Source organism: Marmota marmota, unplaced genomic scaffold (assembly GCF_001458135.2).
Source record: "Marmota marmota marmota unplaced genomic scaffold, marMar, whole genome shotgun sequence".
Lineage (NCBI taxonomy): Eukaryota > Metazoa > Chordata > Mammalia > Rodentia > Sciuridae > Marmota > Marmota marmota.
Window position 1 is genome coordinate 39,813,963 of NW_025999977.1, and position 18,228 is coordinate 39,832,190.

At 40.7% G+C, this 18,228-nt stretch overlaps 2 protein-coding genes across 7 annotated transcripts in view; both read right to left on the bottom strand.

The window, feature by feature from the left end:
- The window catches only part of Znf512 (zinc finger protein 512), a 32,219-nt gene extending 21,853 nt beyond the window's left edge, over positions 1 to 10,366 (bottom strand). For 3 of the 6 annotated variants that reach the window (XM_048804627.1, XM_048804625.1, XM_048804624.1), the window contains exons 1-3: positions 10,210 to 10,366; positions 9,628 to 9,686; positions 551 to 631 (exon numbers count right to left, since the gene is read on the bottom strand). In XM_048804627.1, the coding sequence (XP_048660584.1) occupies positions 551 to 631; positions 9,628 to 9,686; positions 10,210 to 10,239 (170 nt within the window). In that variant the 5' untranslated portion in view covers positions 10,240 to 10,366. The remainder of the gene's footprint in view (positions 1 to 550; positions 632 to 9,627; positions 9,687 to 10,209) is intronic. The other 3 variants (XM_015479833.2, XM_015479832.2, XM_048804628.1) reach the window with 2 other exon arrangements.
- Positions 10,367 to 13,236: 2,870 nt separating this feature from the next.
- CUNH2orf16 (chromosome unknown C2orf16 homolog) overlaps positions 13,237 to 18,228 on the bottom strand; it is a 14,734-nt gene continuing 9,742 nt past the window's right edge. The window contains exons 4-6 of the mRNA XM_048804953.1: positions 16,948 to 17,149; positions 14,038 to 16,758; positions 13,237 to 13,295 (exon numbers count right to left, since the gene is read on the bottom strand). Coding sequence (XP_048660910.1) covers positions 13,237 to 13,295; positions 14,038 to 16,758; positions 16,948 to 17,149 — 2,982 coding nt within the window. The remainder of the gene's footprint in view (positions 13,296 to 14,037; positions 16,759 to 16,947; positions 17,150 to 18,228) is intronic.

Genomic DNA, 18,228 nt, shown 5'->3' on the forward strand with positions numbered 1-18,228 from the left:
TGAAAACCGAAATAAAATTTGAACTAAGTGACCCAAAACAATGCAGCAAAAGCCTAGAGAACTGACAATCTGAGACACCTGAAGAAATCTCAAACTAACTCTTGGGCTATTGTGAATGAGATGAGTCCCCATTTACATCATAGCAAAAATGTAAAGGACAAAACTTGAGATTTTTAACCATTGCTCTCAGAAGGTAAGGCAGAACTTAGGGCTTGAACCTAAACAGGCTGCCTGCTAAAAGAAAAACAGCAAGATTCCTACAAAAGATTACAATAGGATCCAAAGTTTATATAAATAATATTCACAATATTAAAGATAAGTTCCAAAATCATGCAACACAAAAAACCAGAAAAATGTAATTCTCAAAGGAATAGATCATCACAGATACCAGAACTGTCAAATACTTTCAAGCTGCTATTATAGTTGCTTATAAAGGAAAATACACATGAAATGAAAGACAAGGCAGGAATTATCAACAAACAGAAAGCATAAAAAAGAATCAAATGAGATTTCAGAACTGAAAAATGCAATATCTGAAATAAAAACTCACTGCATGGGTTCAGTAGCAGAATGAGGATGACTGAGGAAAGAGTCTGTGAACTTGAAGACAGAGCAATAGAAATGATCCAATCTGAAGAACAAAGAGAAAAAGGAAATTGAAAAAAACAAACAAACAAAAAAAAAAAACAGTTCACAGAACAGACCCAACAACCTGTGGATCAATCTCCAAGTTCTAACTTAAGTGTAGCTATGGTTCAAGGAGAAGAGATACCTTCTCTTCTCCTTGGAGAAAGAAAAATAATTTGGAAAAACTAATGATAAAAAACCTCCCACATTTAATGAAAGACATAAGTTTAAAAGATTCGAGGAGCTCAACAAACACTAAGTGGGATAACTCAAAGAAAACACACACAGACACATCTTAATCAAACAAAATTATTTAAAAGTAAAGATTGAAAATAAATCTAGAGAACAGCTTCAGAAAAGCAACATCTTACATTACAGGGACCAGAGATTCACACCATTATGGATTTCTCAACAGAAATCAAGGAGGCCAGAAGACAATGCAACAATATCTGTAAGATCCCAGGGGGTGGAGGGAGGGAAGGAAAAGGAGAGGTACAGGAGACTGAATTAGAACAAGATATATTCCATGCTTTTATAATTATGTCAAAATGGATTCTATTGCAATGTATAACTAAAAAGAACCAATATAAATAAATAGATAAATAAATCTGTAAGATCCTGAGAGAAAAGATTTGTCAACTCAGAATTCTACATTCAGTGAAAATACACTTACGAATATTTCGGGGGTGGGGGGGCAGCGTTGGGGTTGTGGCTCAGTGGAATGCTTGCCTAGCACATGTGAGGCCCTGGGTTTGATCCTCAGCATCACACAAAAGAAAGAATAAACAAATAAAATGAAGTTATCTAAAATATATATATATATATATATATTTCTTCAAATAAATAAAAACTAAGAGATTTAAGAAATGCTAAAGCTGAAGAAATTCCAGCCGAAGAAAAATGATACCAGAGAGAAACTTGGATTTTCAAGAATGAAGCAACAGAAATGGTAAACACTGGGTAAATATTTTTAAAATTTTAAAGCAAAATTTTAACATTATCTTGTAGAGTTTTTCAATATATGGTATGTAGGTACAATACATAAAACAACTATACTATAATGGGAGGTGGACAAAAGATTAAAAGAATCTATATGGCTGTAAGGTTTCTACAATTTTTTTTTAATTTTTTTTTTTTTTTAGAGAATTTTAATAATTATTTTTTTTAGTTTTCGGCGGACACAACATCTTTGTTTGTATGTGGTGCTGAGGATCGAACCTGGGCTGCACGCATGGCAGGCGAGTGCACTACCGCTTGAGCCACACCCCCAGCCCAGGTTTCTGCAATTAAGCAAAGTGTTAGATATAAAATCTAAATAGACTGTTAAAGGATAAATATGAATATTATAAATCCTAAAGGATCCACTTAAAAAAATACAAAGAGACATAGACAAAAACCCAGTTATGGTAAATACATTTAAATGGGACACTAAGCACTCAAATACTCTGAAAGAACAACAAAGGGAAAAAAACAAGAAAGAGAACAAATAATATATGAACAGACCTAAATCCAAATATACCGATATTAATTTAAATGCTTATGGTCTAAACATTCCAGGTAAAAATCAGAGATTGAAATAATCAATAAAAAGGCAGACCCTACTAATATATTTGCTTACAAGAGGCACACTTTAAATACAGACATAGACAGATTGAAAGTAAATTAATTAAAAAACCTATCCCAGATAATCAGCAAACATAAGAAAGTTGGAGTAGCTATTTTGATTTCATATAAAACAGACTTCAAGACAGACAGGATTGCCAGAGATAGACACTTCATGACAAAAATGTCAAATTATCAGGAAGACATAATTACCTGTTGTAAGTGCCTAATAATAGGGCCTCAAAGTACTCAAATCAAAAACTGACAGAATTAAAGGGGAAAATAGACATTCCACAATTTTAGGAAATTTTAATCTCTCCTCTCAGCAACTGGTAGAATTTTGACAAAAATTCAGTGAACACATAAATGAACTAAACTACATTAGTAGCCACCTTGTTTGAGTTACTAACATTCATAGAATGCTACATCCAACATACAGGATATGCATTCTTTTCAAGTGAATGCATTGTGCATTCACACCACGAAAGATTACAGGCTGGGCCATAAACTTTAAACTTTTATTAAAGGAATGAAAATAACATTGCATTCTTTGACCACATCAAAATGAAAACAGAAACCAATAATAGTAAACTACTGAAAAAAAAAAAAAAAAGAAAAACACTTAAAAAGTAAAACTATGTGGAAATTAAATAATCTGCTCCTAAATAATTTAGAAGTCAAAAATTAAATTGCAAGAGAAATGTGAAAATATTTGGAGAAACAAGAAAAATTTATATACATGTGTGGCTGAGCCAGGCACAGTGGCGCATGCCCATGCCTATAATCCCAGCAGCTCAGGAGGCTGAGGCAGGAGGATTCAAAGCCAGCCTCAGCAATTCAGCAAGGTACTAAGCAACTCAATAAGAGCCTGTCACTAAATAAAATGTAAAAAAAGGGCTGGGGAGGGCTGGGGCTCAGTGGCAGAGCGCTTGCGTTGCACATGTGAGGCACTGAGTTTGATCCTCAGCACCACAAAAAAATAAAGATATTGTGTCCATCTATAATTTGAAAATTTTTTTAAAAAAAGGGGAGGGGGCTGGGGAGCTGGGGTGGCTCAGTGGTAAAGTGCCCCCGGTACAAAAAAAAAGTGTGGCTGAAACTAAAGTACTTAGAAGGAAACTTAAGTTTTGACTGCTTGTATTAGAAAGACTAAAAATTAATAACTAAAGTTTTAACTTTACGATAACTTAAGAAGAGCAAAGTAAAACAAAGAAGGAAAGATGAAAAATCGATGGTCTAGACAATGGAAACTGACAATAGGGAAAATCTGGTTCTTTGAAATGATCATAAAATTGAGAATCCTATAGCTAGACTGATCAAATTTTTTAAAAAAGATACCATAAGTAATATCAGAAATTGAAGAGGTTATCATCACATATCATATGAACATTAAAGTACTGAGAATAATTCGAATAACTCTTTGCCAATAAATTAAAATGACATAAAAAAAAAAAAGAACTGGAAATCTGAATAGTCCTACAGCTATTAAACTGAAATTGTCCAATTCTCCAAAAAAAAAAAAAAAACCTCAAGGATCAGATTCTTTCATGTTGAAACACACTGTAATAAGGTTACAAAAAGGAAAAAAAAAATCAAAAGGAAGAAAGTAAAACTGTCCACACTTTCAGATTATGTGACTGTTTACAAAGAAAAATACCAGGAATCTGCAAAAATTACTAGAACTAATAAAGGGATTTAGCAGGGCTGGGGACATATCTCAGCTGGTAGAGTGCTTGCCTCATATGCACAGGGCCCTGGGTTCAATACCCAGCACCACAAAAAAAAAAAAGGGGGGGGGGGAATTTACCAAGTGGCAAGATACAAAGCTAGATACAATAGTCAATTATTAAGTGGGGCACAGTGGCACAGGCCTGTAATCCCAGCAACTCAGGAGGCTGAGGTAGGAGGATCACAAATGTAAAGTCAGCCTCAGCAACTAGGCAAGACCCTCAACAACAAAAAGGGCTGGGGATATAGCTTCGTGGTAAAGTGCTCCTGGGTTCAATACCCAGTAACAAAGGGGGAGAAAAGGAAAGGAAAAAAAAAAGTCAATTATTATATATTAGCAACAAGCAACTAGAAAGTGACGTAAAAATGATACCATTTACAATAACATAAAATACTAACAAATCTAACAAAAGACATCCAAAGGCTTTTACTATGAAAACTACAACACATTGCCAAGAGTGTTAAGAAAACCTAAATGAACGGCAAAGTACCTCATGCTCATAAATAAGAAAAATGTTAAAATGGCATTTTCCTCAAATGAATCTCTAGATCCAATATAATACCAATCAATACTCAACATGTTTCTTTTTATAGATACTGGCAACTTGATTCTAGAATTTATATAAAAATGTAAAAAACCTAGAATAACTAAAATTATTTTTTTAAATGCCAAAAGAGATAAGACTTGCCTTATCTAATTTCAAGACTTAACTCTAAACATTAACAGAACAGAATAAGAACTATCCAGAAACAGACCTATACAGATACATGTTCAACTGATTTTTTTTTTTTTCTTTTAGGTTCTGGAGACTGATCCCAGGGCCTCTCAAATGCCAGGCAAGCACTCTACCAATGCACTATAATCCCCAGCTCTATGCAACTGAATTTTTATGTATGTGTGTGGTGTAGCTAGACCTTTTTAAAAAAATTTTTTTGAAAGAGGTTCTTGATAAGTTGCCCAGGTTGGACTCAAACTTGTGATCCTACTGCCTCAGTCTCCCAAGAAGCTGGAATTACAGGTGTACACCATCATGCCCGGCTTCAAGTGATTTTTGATAAAGGTATCAAAGCAATTCAATAAGGAAAGTCTTTTCAACAGTTGTTGAATATACTAATGTAAAAATATTGACATTGACCCTCACCACACACCACACACAAAAATTAACTCTAGATGGGTCAAAGACCTATGTATAAAAACCTACAAAACTTCTAGAAGATAGGAGAAAATCTCTGCAATTAGGGGAAGCAAGGTTTCTTAAAGAGAATAAAAAAGCAAGAAACATAAATGAACAATTTTTTTTTTTTTTTTTTTTTTTTGGTACTGGGACTTGAACTCAGGGGCATTTAACCACTGAGACACATCCTCAACCCTTTTTACTTATTATTTTGAGATAAGGTCTCACTAAGTTGCTCAGGGCCTCACTAAGTTGCTGAGGCTAGCCTAGAACTTGCAATCCTCCTGCCTCAGCCTCCTGAGTGGCTGGGATTACAGGCGAATACTACCATGCCTGGCAAATGAAACAATTTTTTAATGATACTTTAAAACTTTTGTCCTTCAAATGACATCACTCAGAGAATGAAAAACAAACCAGATTTTGTTTGTCAAGACATATTTATTAGACAAAGGAATTATATTCAGTATAGATTTTTTTAAATATTAAAACAAAGACAACCCCATTTTTAAAAAATGGGTAAAAGATGTACATACTTTACAAAAGAAGATAAACAAATGACCAACAAGAACATGAAAAGATGCTCAACATCATTTTAAATGAATAAAAAGCAAAAATTAAAATCACATCACTATACAACTATTAAATTAGCTAAAATTAAAAGGATCAATTCTTATGTTACTGGTATGAATGTAAATGATACTATTTTGCATAGGCAGTTTCATAAAAAGATAAACATACTCTGCCACATAATCCAGTCAACCTAGGATGGGAGATACTATTTTATGTACTAATCAAGTAAAATGGAAATATTTGTCCATATGAGATGGGCACAACAACGCAAGCCTACAATCCCAGTGATTTGGGAGGCTGAGGCAGAAGGATCTCAAGTTCAGACAGCCTCAGCAACTTAGCAAGGCCCCCAGCAATTTAGTGAGACCCTGTCTCAAATTAAAAAGTAAAAACAGGCTGGGGATGTGGCTCAGTGGTTAAGCAACCCTGGGTTCAATTCCTGGTACAAGAAAAAAAGAAAGAGAGAGAGAGAGAGAGAGGGAGGGAGGGAGAGAGAATCACTGTGATTTCATTTTATAAAATTCTAGAATATGTAAACCACTGTACATAAACAGAAAATAGGACTGTAATGCCTAAGGATGGGAGAGGAGAAAGAAATGGACTGCAAAGGGAAACAACAAAAAAAAAACTTTGGGGTTAGATAGAAAGGTTTGTTATCTTGATTACAATGATGGTTTCAGAGATGCATTTTATAAACAAACTGATTGTAAGGTAGTATTTATTTATTTGTAAGGACTGGACCTAGAGTCTGCCACACACTAGGTAAATGTTCTACCACCAAGATATTCCCCCAGCTCACAGTGTACACTTTGAATAAGTACAGTCTATTTTATATCAATTATACTTCAAATGGAAATTGGCAGTCCTTTAGGGCTGAAACCCACCATCCTAAACACTGGGATCAATCACTACTCAATAAAGACTTGATTGTACCAACCAGCCATTAACAGCCAAGTCCCATGTGACTACTCTCAGGAAACTCTATACAAGTTTTTTTTTTTTTTTTTTAGAGAGAGAGAGTTTTAACATTCATTTTTTAGTTTTTGGTGGACACAACATCTTTGTTTGTATGTGGTGCTGAGGATCGAACCAGGGCCACACGCATGCCAGGTGAGCGCGCTACCGCTTGAGCCACATCCCCAGCCCCATCTATACAAGTTTCTTAGTGTAAGACACAGAAATACATATATCTTTTCTCATGAATAAGCATGAACACATTAAAAGATCCAGAGTTGATCATATGATCAACTTGATTAATATACTGGAGATTAAGTCATGATGGCTAGGGAATCCCTGTCTCTAAGTCTGTCTTTTGTTTGTAAAGGACTCAACAAAAACCATTAAATATTTTATACTATCAATTCAGAACATTTGACCATTTGTTGAAACCAGATTAATCTCAAACTTCCCTTTCCATAAACATAACAAGAAAAAGCTTTGTTATGATATAATGGCTATCATAATTATGGTGATTTTATAATTTATCACCAATGTGGCAAGTCTCTGCTTCTGATTACAAAGATGAAAAGTTAAGCCAATTTTCAACCCTTTTCTGATCTATAAGAATTTTTAAGACCTTCTAGTTCATTCTTCTACATGTAAATATTTAGATTTCACTAAAAAAAGTATTTTAGTTCATCCCAGTACTCTTTGTAGACTTTTATTTATTTATTTTTGGTACAGGGGGATTGAACCCAGGGGCACTCAACCACTGAGCCACATCCCCGGCCCTATTTTTTGTATTTTATCTAAAGTCAAGGTCTCACTAAGTTGCTTAGCACCTCGCTTCTGCTGAGGCTGGCTTTGAACTCATGATCCTCCTGCCTCAGCCTCCGGAGCCACTGAAATTACAGGCATGCGCCACTGCACCCAGTGTGCAGACTTCTTTAATTCTACAAAATCTTTATAAAGGCTGGTTTGCCAGGTGGTGCATGCCTGTATTCTCAGCAATTCTGTAATTCCAGCAATTTGGGAGGCTAAGGCAGAAGGATCTCAAGTTCAAAGTCAGCTTCAGCAATTTAATAAGGCCCTGTCTCAAAATAAAAAATAAAAAGGATTGGAGATGTGGCTCAGTGGTTAAGCACCCCTAGGTTCAATCCAAAAAAATTAAATTAAAATAAAGGCTAATATTCTCCATGGTTTCATCCTCTACTCTTTTTTAGTCTCTTCTCACCTTTGTTTCTTCAAATTCACAATTTCTAAAGAAGCTAGTTAAATAAAGATTCCCACACCCTAATCCCAATGATTTGGATTCTGATTAATGGATGGAAGCCCATCCATGTTTATACTTTTTAAGAATCATCCCTGGGTGAACCAAGGTACACATTGAGAAATATTGCTTTAAACACATTCCCTAGAAGATATCATAAATACTCATTTTGTAGAAGAAAATATGTTTTCAGTTAATTTTTATAGCGAATAATTCTCAATTTTTCATTTCAGACCAGCCCTTCACCTGAGGTCCATATCCATTTATGTTTGTTCCAAATGTTGCTCCTCATTCAGAAATTCCCAGTTCAGTGAATTACTCCAACCTTCAGCTGTTTGCCAGTGCCAGAAACCCACAGACATCCTGTCTTTCTTTTGATTAGCTCTAGCCTATATCATCATGTATATTTCCTATGTATTGTTCCCCACATATTCTTCATTCCTCTCTTTTGTTCTTAAAATAGCCTCTGAACCAGTTTTCCAACACACTTCCTAATCCATCTTACATAAAGTTACCAGAGTGACCTTTCCCTTCCAGGATAAAAGTCCAACACCTGAGCATGCTGTTAAAAAAGGCTTGTTTTCAAGCTGGGCTCGGGAGGCTGAGGCAGGAGGATCTCGAGTTCAAAGCCAGACTCAGCAAAAGCCTGCGCTAAGCAACTCAGTAAGACCCTGTTTCTAAATAAAATACAAAATAGGACTGGGGATGTGGCTCAGTGGTCAAGCACCCCTGAGTTCAATAACGGGTATCCTCCCCCCGCCCCCCCCAAAAAAAGACCTTTCATGATCTGGCTAACCTCTTTGAATGACCACTCCACCCCATTCTCCATTCCAGTCATATAGAACACCTTGCTATCCCATTTACTTTTTACCTATTCAAATGTTCTCTCTTCAGAAAAATCCTTTCTCCTGGCTAACTGCATCATTCCTCCACTTTCAAGCCTATGCTTACAGATGATCTATTGTGGTTATTGCTCCCTTTCAGACTATCACTCCCTTTTCCTAACAGCTATATTAAATTCTCACTTTAAAATATTTAGTTATTACACCGTATTTTGTTGGTTTTTTGCAAATCCCCTCTTTGGATTTCTACTTTTGTTTTCCATTTCTGTATATCTAAATACACAGCTGGCAAAAAAGCAGACATTTAGTCAATGTTATCTGAATGAATTAATCCATCTAATGAGAGTCTCAATTTTTTTTCTTTTAACTATGAAAAACTTAGCACATTCAGCATACAAAATAATAAGCCAGCCTTGCAGCCAAATAGTTTGAAAATACAAGAATTTCCCCCAACCATATTTTCTCTTCCTTCCAAGATCATCAATGTATTTATGAGCACGAATTTCATGTGGGGAGAAATGCTGGACTACCACTGAATCATATGTTCTAGTTTTATTATAATTTGTTCTTTTGGTTTTGGTTTTTTTTTTTTTTTTGCAAGCTGTTTTCCTCCACTACACTACACTAGGTTTAGACCTGCACTGTCCAATTCAGTAGCCACTAGCTACAGGTGGCTATTTAAATTTGGTTAATTAAAATGTAATAAAAATTAAAATCCATTTGCTAGTTGCACTAGTTACACCTCAAGTGCTTAAAAGTCATACGTGGCTGGTGGCTACGATACTGGGCAGTGCGGATACAGGATATTTTCATCAATCCAATTGTCAGCTCTGGCGACACAATTATAAAAAGACCTCAGAAAAACCTCACTTACTTCTTAGCTCCCACGATCCTGGTGCTCCTCTGCTGCTTAAAGGACGTGGGTCCCGGGGTCTAGCAAATCACAAGCACAGGGTGAGGGCTAGGGTCCTCTGGACCTCGACCACAAAGAGATGACTCCCCCTTGTGCCCAGAAGAAATGAGGCTCTCCCGGGGCAACTACCTCAAACGGAAAAAGGCAGCACTTTTCAGAAAAAGTACACGGTGCTCCCTTCCTACAACGCACAGGCGGGTGACAATACCTGCGCCTTCATCTTCCCCCATTCCCAAAGCTCTGTCCCAGGCAGAGGCTCTAACAGGGAGGCGAAAAAAGACAACGGCTATGGGAGGCATTGTGGGATGTAAAAGAAACAGAAACTAATGGCAATCTGGAGAGGAACTGAATCCAGGGAGGTGGGGAACAAGCAAAAAAAGTGGGGAAAGAAGAGCGGGGCAGGTGGATCTGATCTAAAAGGGTGGGGCCTACGATGGGGTCTGATAAAAACCAACTCTGAGCACAGGACAAAAGCGAGGGGCCGCGTGCTCCTGGCTCGACAGCGCTCCCTCTAAAGCATCATGGTCACCCCAAGGAACTCACAGCGGGGACTGCACCGAGTCTGGAAGACATCACTCCCTCTCCACGCCTAACAATTTCACCCAAGGGCTCCGGCCAGACCAACGCCACTTCCGCTCTCCTCGCCTCTCCCGGATGTGGCCTCGGCGCCGCCTAGCCCGGTTCTGAACGTCTACTTCCGCCTAGCAGCTTCCGAGGGGGCTGCGGCTGGAGAGTCATGTGACGTGCCCCCCTCGGTTCCGGAGACCCCACCCCCCACTGCGGCGCGGGGCCTGGGAGAACGCGGGCCCGGGGCTGGAGCGAGGGGGCGGGGTCTGGAGACCAGCCGGCCCCGGGCCTCCAGCCCGGTGCTCAGTCCCTTTGCACGACAACACTTGTCCCAGTTTTCCGCACCCACCCCGGTCGTGGTCCTGTAGATGCACATGGAGATCAATTATTGCCCCTTTATTGATCTTAGAGAAATTACAGACTCATTCTCTGTCCCCCTCCCCCAGGTAGAGAGATCAAGCAGCCCTTTCATTGCTGAGGGTGCAGGAATTGGAGGCAGTGGCTGAGCAGGAAAGAAGCCAGGAAAGGGTGAAAATTTAAGGAAGACGATTTATAACAGGGGCAGAGCTCTCCTCATCTACTAGCTTCGGGCCTCCAAACTCGTCTTGCTTTTGAAGTTCTCGTTTTAGTCTGCGGGAGGCATGGCTGAGTAACTCTTGGAATCTTTAGACAAACTATGTCTGGGCCTCTCCTTAGGGGAGCTGTGCTTGAGCCTCTCCTTGGGGAGATTCTGATGGATTCCCTCAGTGTGGCTGCTGTGTCTCCTCTCAGAGTGGCTGCGGTGTCTCCTCCCAGAGTGACCGCGGTGTCTTCTCTGAGAATGACTGCGGTGTCTCCTCTTGGAATGACAACGTTGACTTCTCTCAGAGGGACGGTGACAGGTCCTGTCAGTGGTACTGTGATCACTACTCTCAGGGTGGCGATGCTGGCTCCTCTCAGAGGGCCTGTGTTGCCTCATCTCAAAGTGACTGTGATGGGTTCTCCCAGAAGGACTGTGTCCTCTTATCTCAGGGGGACTGCCAAAGGATATCTTAGAGAAATTACCACGGCTCCTCTCGGAGGGACTGCGACGACGGCTCCTCTCGGAGGGACTGCGAGGGCTCCTCCCTGAGGGACTGCGAGGGCTCCTCCCTGAGGGACTGCGAGAGCTCCTCTCTGAGGGACTGCGACGTCTTCTCTCTGAGGGACTGCGAGGACTGCGACGGCCCCTCTCTGTGGCACTGCGACGGCTCCTCTCTGAGGGACTGCGACGGCTCCTCTCTGAGGGACTGCAAGGGCTCCTTTCTGAGGTACTTCGACGGCTCCTCTCTGTGGGACTGCGAAGTCTCCTCTCTGAGGGACTGCGACACCTCTTCTCTGAGGGACTGTGACGTTTTCTCTCTGAGGAACTGCGATGGCTCCTGGGTGAGGTACTTCGACGGCTCCTCTCTGAGGTACTGGGATGACTCCTCTCTGAGGTACTGGGACGGCTCCTCTCTGAGGTACTGGGATGGCTCCTCTCTGAGGTACTGCGATGGCTCCTCTCTGAGGGAGTGTGATGACTCCTCTCTGAGGTACTTCGAGGTCTCTCTAAGGAACTGTGATGTTTTCTCCCTGAGGGTCTGCGATGGCTCCTCTCTGAAGGTCTATGCTGCTTTCTCTCTGAAGGACTGCAAATGCTCCTCTCTGAGGGACTGGGACGGCTCCTCTCTGAGGGACTGGGACATACCACCTCTGAGGGACTGAGACATACCACCTCTGAGGGACTGACATGGTTCTTCTCTGAGGGACTGTGAGGTGGCCTCTCTGAGGAGCTTTGATGACTCCTGTCTAAGAGACTGTGACGTCTCCTCTCTGGGGCATCGTGATGGCTCCTCTTCGAGGGACTGCGATGTGTCCCCTCTGAGAGTCCCTGATGGCTCCTCTCAGAGACACTGGAAAGGGTTCTGTCCGAAGGGCTGCGCTGGCTCTTCTCAGGGGCGTTCCGCAGGGTTCTGTCCCCCTGGTGGCAGCTGGCCTCCTTGTGAGGGCCTTTCCCGTTATGGTAACTGTGCGCGTTTCTCTTCACCTGAAGTCTGCTTTCGGATTTGAGCAAATTCTTCGACTTCTGACTGGAAATTTCATCTTTATGGAGGGTTTTCTTGGCACTGCTGCTGCTGTCATTTTGAACTACACCCAAAGTCTGCCTGACAGTAACAGTTTGTAAAGTGACCTCTCTTTGGGACACTGTGGGCTTGGGCAGTTGGAGAGGTCTGGATTGGCAAGGGCTCTCTGTTTGTGGCTGTTGAGCTGATTTGCTTTGGTTTGTGTCCTCCAACAATATGTCCTCCTTCTTAGTGCTTGGACTAGGTGGCCTTTGCTTGACAACTGGTGTCCCCTCTCCTTTTTTATCTTTTGGTAAACAGTAGTCCCTGGCTTTTTGTTTTGAATCATAGCTTTTGCTTGACCACAAATCATCTGGCCTGGTCCTGTCCTCAGGCTTCTGTCCAAAAGAAGCTATCATTCTGCATGCTGTTTGGAATGCCTGCTTGAGGCCCTGAAAGAGCAGTCTCAGGAACTTGGGCTGGGGGGATTTCTTAATTGGTCTTTTTAAGGAAGCAGAACTTGTATGAGCTACTACAGTCCTCTTTCTTTTTAAAGGGGCTGGGGATTCCTTAGAGGGACTCTGTATTGTGGTTCCACTGTTTGTGTTTGGTGTTCCTTTGTTGATTCTCTTCACTGGAAATTTTGAATCCCAGGTTTTTTTGGTTCTCACTCGAGCCCATGTTTCATCCTGATAGCAGCTTACAGAGTCACTCTCTGATAGGGAGTGCACATGAGACAATTCATAATGCCCAAACTCTCCAATTTCTGTCTTTCCTACTAGACCAGGGCTACCCCATTGCCTTTGTTTGCTATAGACTTGTACAGGAGCAGGGGACTGGAAAGCTCTAGACTGGAAATCTCTCGTGGGAGTAGGATTCTTAGAAACTGGAGTATAAATTTTAGCTTTCCTTTTTGATGGTGCTATAGGACTATTTGGTGTCATGGGTCTGCTTCTTCCATGATACTTTGAAACTTGGGATCTTTTTCCAGTCCGCAGCCTAAAGCCAAGATGCAACCGAATCTCACCATGGCCTTCAGGAGTACTTACAAGGTGGATCTGTGGATAGATAAGAAGATAAGGCCCAAAAGTGGTATGTATTTTATGACAGCAATTAAATCCTAAACATCGGCCACACTGTAGACAGATAGGGTATTTTAGGACAAGACCTGAAGCTAGAGGTGGAGGCACATTGGGGGGTATTTGACTCCTTAAGAGTTTTGCTGCTATTTTTAGCTGCAGTTCTTGTAGCAATTGAAACTGTTCTGAAAAGTCAGTCTTGACTGGAGAAAGATAACTTGGCTTGAAGGAGTGTTGGGACTTAAAAATTCTTCTCTGTGAATCACTCTGTGTGTTTTCACTCTCTTCCTGGGAAATAGGATCCTCCCTATTATAATATATCTTGATAGAAGACTCTGACTTTGCTAGGGCAGGAAGCTGGCCCTCGGCACATAAGATAGGCATATGCTGAGTGACTTCCTGGGATATATTACTGAGCTTTGAATCTGTTTTCTTTGTGCCCAATCTGGTCCCAGAGTATTGCCGTATTATGGAAGCCATGGAGCCACGTGTCCACATCCTTAGAGTCCCTCTTTGATCAGGACCGTGGCATAAAGTATGTCTCTGAATGTAACTTTTGACCACTGAAGGCTGTGAAATAGTACATGGACCATTCTCTAGCAAGCTCTGGGAAAATTCCATCAGTTCAGCTGGAACCCCAAATAAATTCTGAATAGACTTACAGATATCTGTAGTGGCTCTTTCTGCTAAACATATTCGAGAACAAAGCTTCTTTTCCATAGTCGTCCCCAAGACATTCCCTAGCATTAGCATAGCAGAGAGATATTTTCTAGGTAGTCGCTGCCTATTGACATGATTCTCCCAGACATTCTGTTGTCTGCCCAAGAAAGGCCGAGCAGAACCTCTTTGAGACCCTGATCTTCCCTGGAAAGTCCCAGATGGTGATCTCCGGCTTCGTGATGGATGTTGGCAATGGTTCTGGAGTGAGTCCTCTGACTTCTCCATCTGCTTCTTCTTAGTTTTATCCTTAGATGTAATATCCACTCCCACAGTCTCAGGATGTGGGGTTTCCACAATGTCCACTGTATTATCAGAGGGTTCATTTTGAAGGTCCCAGAGAAGAGATGATGACTGCATCATAACAGAGTCAGAATAGGACTCTTCAGGCTGCAAAATATATGTCCCAAGGTTCTTCATATCCAAAGCTCTTGATACTTCTGAGATCCCAGAACCCCAAAGGCTTCCTAATTCAGATGTTTTGACAGAACTTGAAATGAGTGGGGTTGAAGAGCTGTTTAGGGACTCTAAGAAAAAATCACTTACTTGTGACTCTTCTTCTGACATTGATTCCTTAGAGTCCCAATTTTGACACATCTGTCCTTGATTCAAATCCTCAGATTTCATAACTTTAGGAGACTCTGTTTTTATCTCTGTGGATTTTGCAGGCGTCAACTTTTGCTCATGAGTCAATATTGTTGGTTCCTCAAATGGAGATGTTTGTTTTGAGGCTAATTCTGCAGACATCACTCGAATACTTGGCCTGGGAGTTAATTTTACAGGTTGTGCCAGTTCTTGAAGATATGGCATTGGGACTAAATCCAAATAATCCATTACATAAATCTCTGATCCCCTGGCTACTCCTATTGTGCCTACAACCTGAGGAACTGGTCCTGGTGCTAATTCCTCAGATTTTACAATTTGATACAATGGCCCTGGGGTTAACACAATCTTTTCCAAAATTTGATGTGTTGGCTCTGTGATTAATTCCTTATATTTCATATTCTGTAACCATGGGCTTGAGGTCAACTCTGAAGATCTTACATCTTGATGTTCTGGAGTATTTTCTGCCATTTGAGGTTTTGGCCCTGGTGTTGCCACAGACTCCGCAAGTTGAAGTGGTGGCCTAGGGGTCACTTTCACAGATTCAACAACTTTGCGGGGAGCTGCTGGCATCACCCCTACTGACTGAGCAACTTGAATCTGTGATGTGACTTGATCCAGTGGTTTTGGACTAATCTTCTTACCTTTTATAATTTGACTCGGTGGTCCTGCTGGAGCTATCCCTGAATTTTTCCTTCTTTGATTCTGTGACTTTGTTAGCCCAATTGATACCTTATCTTGCTGCCATGTCTCAGAGTTGAGCTCTATAGATTCTGCATGTCCCACAACTTGACTTTTTTGCTTTGGAGCCAACTTTAAAGATTCCTCCATTTCCAGTGATGGCTTAGAGATCAGAGTTACAGATTCTGGGACTTTATCTCCTAACCCTAATGTTATTCCTAAAGATCCCACATGATGTTGTGACTTTGGGGTCAATTCCATAGGTTCCTCAGAAGTAAGCTCCACAGATTCAGGACCTTGAATGTGTCCTAGCCATGGTGTCATCCCTGAAGCAGAATCTGGGACATGATATGATGGCTTTGGCAATGATATTTCAGTTTTTTCCCTTTGCATTCTTTTCTCAGAGATTATCCCCACAGGTTCTAAGGTTTGAGGATAGTGATTTGGAGATTTCTCAGCATATCCAGTAGTTTGACTTATTGTCTTTGGGGTTGTTCCAAGAAATTCTTTCCCTTGCAACCTTGCTTCACAGATCAACCCTATATCTTCTGTAGCATGATGCTTGAATTCTTGGATCATTCCTTCAGGTTCTATAACTTGCTGTAATGGTTTTATATATAACTCCCCCAAATCCTTAACTTGAGGCCATGATTGAGAGAGCATCCCCAGAGTTTCTGGGATTTGGTAGCTTTTCTCTGAGGTTAATTTTAAGGATCTTGAGCCTTGATCCCTTAGCACCGAAGCCAGATCAACAGATTCTGGTACTTGAAGATCTAGCTGTAGAGGCATTTCTGAAAATTCTGTGGCTTTATCTGTTGGCTTTGAGATCAGTCCCACATATTTCTCCACAGTTTCTGTGTCTTTTTGTGCCAACTCTTGTGTCATTTCTGAAGATTCTGGGGCTTGGTAAATTGATATTGAATTAAAATTCACAGTTGTAGGGACTTGCTGCTTTGGCTTTGGGATCATCTCTGAATATTCTACAATCTGTTTCCCTGGGCCAGAGATAACTTCAGAGGATTCTGTGGTTTGATCACTTCTTGGAGTTTGGTTACCAGATTTCTGTTTTTGAGGCAGTGACTTTGGTGCTAACTCCACAGATTTTACAGTTTGCTGCAGAGACACTGAAGACAATTTCAGATGTTTTATACTTTGCAACTTTGGCTCTGGAGTAAACTCCAAAGTTTTCACATCTTGTTGCTGTGATTCAGGAAACAAATTTGAAAATTTGACACTAGCCAATGCTGGTCCTGTTAGAAACTCACTATTTGGTTTTGGTGTCAACATCACTGATTTTACACCTAAACTCAACTCTTGGCAGTCTATATCTTCATATTGCTGGGACCTTGGCCTCAGATTCACAGGTTTTACGTTTTGAAAACCTGAGTTCGGTGTGAAGATCACAGATTTAACACATTGAGAACTGAGGCATGATGTCAACCCTAAAGAATTTACACTTTGAAGTTGTGGCCCTGGTTTCCACTCCAGAGATGTCATAGCCTGACAATATGGCTTTGGTGCAAACATATTGTGATGCTTGAGGTGTAAAGGCAACTTCTCAGAATTCATACCTTGAGGATGTGACTCTGTGTTTAATTCCACAGATTTCACTCTTTGAAAACGTGGTTCTACCGCATATACCCCATATTCCAAGTCCTGCAGCCCAGGGCCTGAAATCAATTTTACAGAATTCTCGCCAAAAGGCAATGGCTGTTTACTCATCTCTGTAGACTGTACATCTGTATGCAGGTGTAAAGATTGCATACCATTTAACTGAGGACCCAAAGTGAACAGAGATTGTACAACTTGCTGCCCTGACTCAAGTTGGTTCTCCGAAAACAGAAACTTTGTTTCTGCAGTTAACTCAGATGATTTTATACTTTGCAAGTAGGGCCCAGAGTTGAACAAAACAGATTTTGTACCTTGAGATTCTGACCCAAGATTCAGTTCAGAGGGCTTCATGGTTTGCACCTGTGGCCCTGGACTAAACTTAAAATTTATGCATTCAAATTCTGAATTCAAGTTGGAAGAATTTGTACCTTGAAGTTGAAGATCAGAGTTGAACTCCATTGGTATCACATTTTGGAACTTTGTCCCTGAAGTCAATTCACATTTTATATCTTGTACATGTTGTACAGAGTTGAATACAACAGATTCTATGCCTTGTTGCTCTGGCCCTAGGTGAAATTCAGATTTCATACTTGGAATTTTTATTCCTGAAGTCAATTCAAAAGTTGTAATATCTTGCAATACTGGCCCATGTTTGTATTCCATGGACTTTATAAATTCTAATTTTGGCTCTGAATTCAATTTAGAAGAATTTACACAGTGTACATGTGGTCCAGGGCTGCATTCCATAGGTGCTAAACCTAGAAATTTTGACCCTGGAGTCAGTTCAGATTTCAACCTTGACCCTGGAGTCAGTTCAGATTTCAAATCCTGTGAATGTAGTCCAGAGTTAACTATCATAGTTTTTTCCCTCTCTAAATTCAACTCACAAGGCTTTATACCTTGAAATTTTGCAATTGGAGTTAACTCAGAAGATTTTACACCTTGAAAATGTGGTCCAGGGTGGCACCCAATAGAATTTACAAACTGAGGTTTGGACCCTGGAACAGATGAAGAGTTCACACCTTGAAAATGTGGCCCAGGGTGGCACCCAATAGAATTTACACACTGAGGTTTGGGCCCTGGAATAGAAGAAGAGTTCACACCTTGAAAATGTGGCCCAGGGTGGCATCCAATAGAATTTTCACACTGGGGTTTGGGCTCTGGAAGGGATGCAGAATTCACACCTTGAAAATGTGGCCCAGGGTGGCACCCAGTAGAATTTTCACACTGGGGTTTGGGCT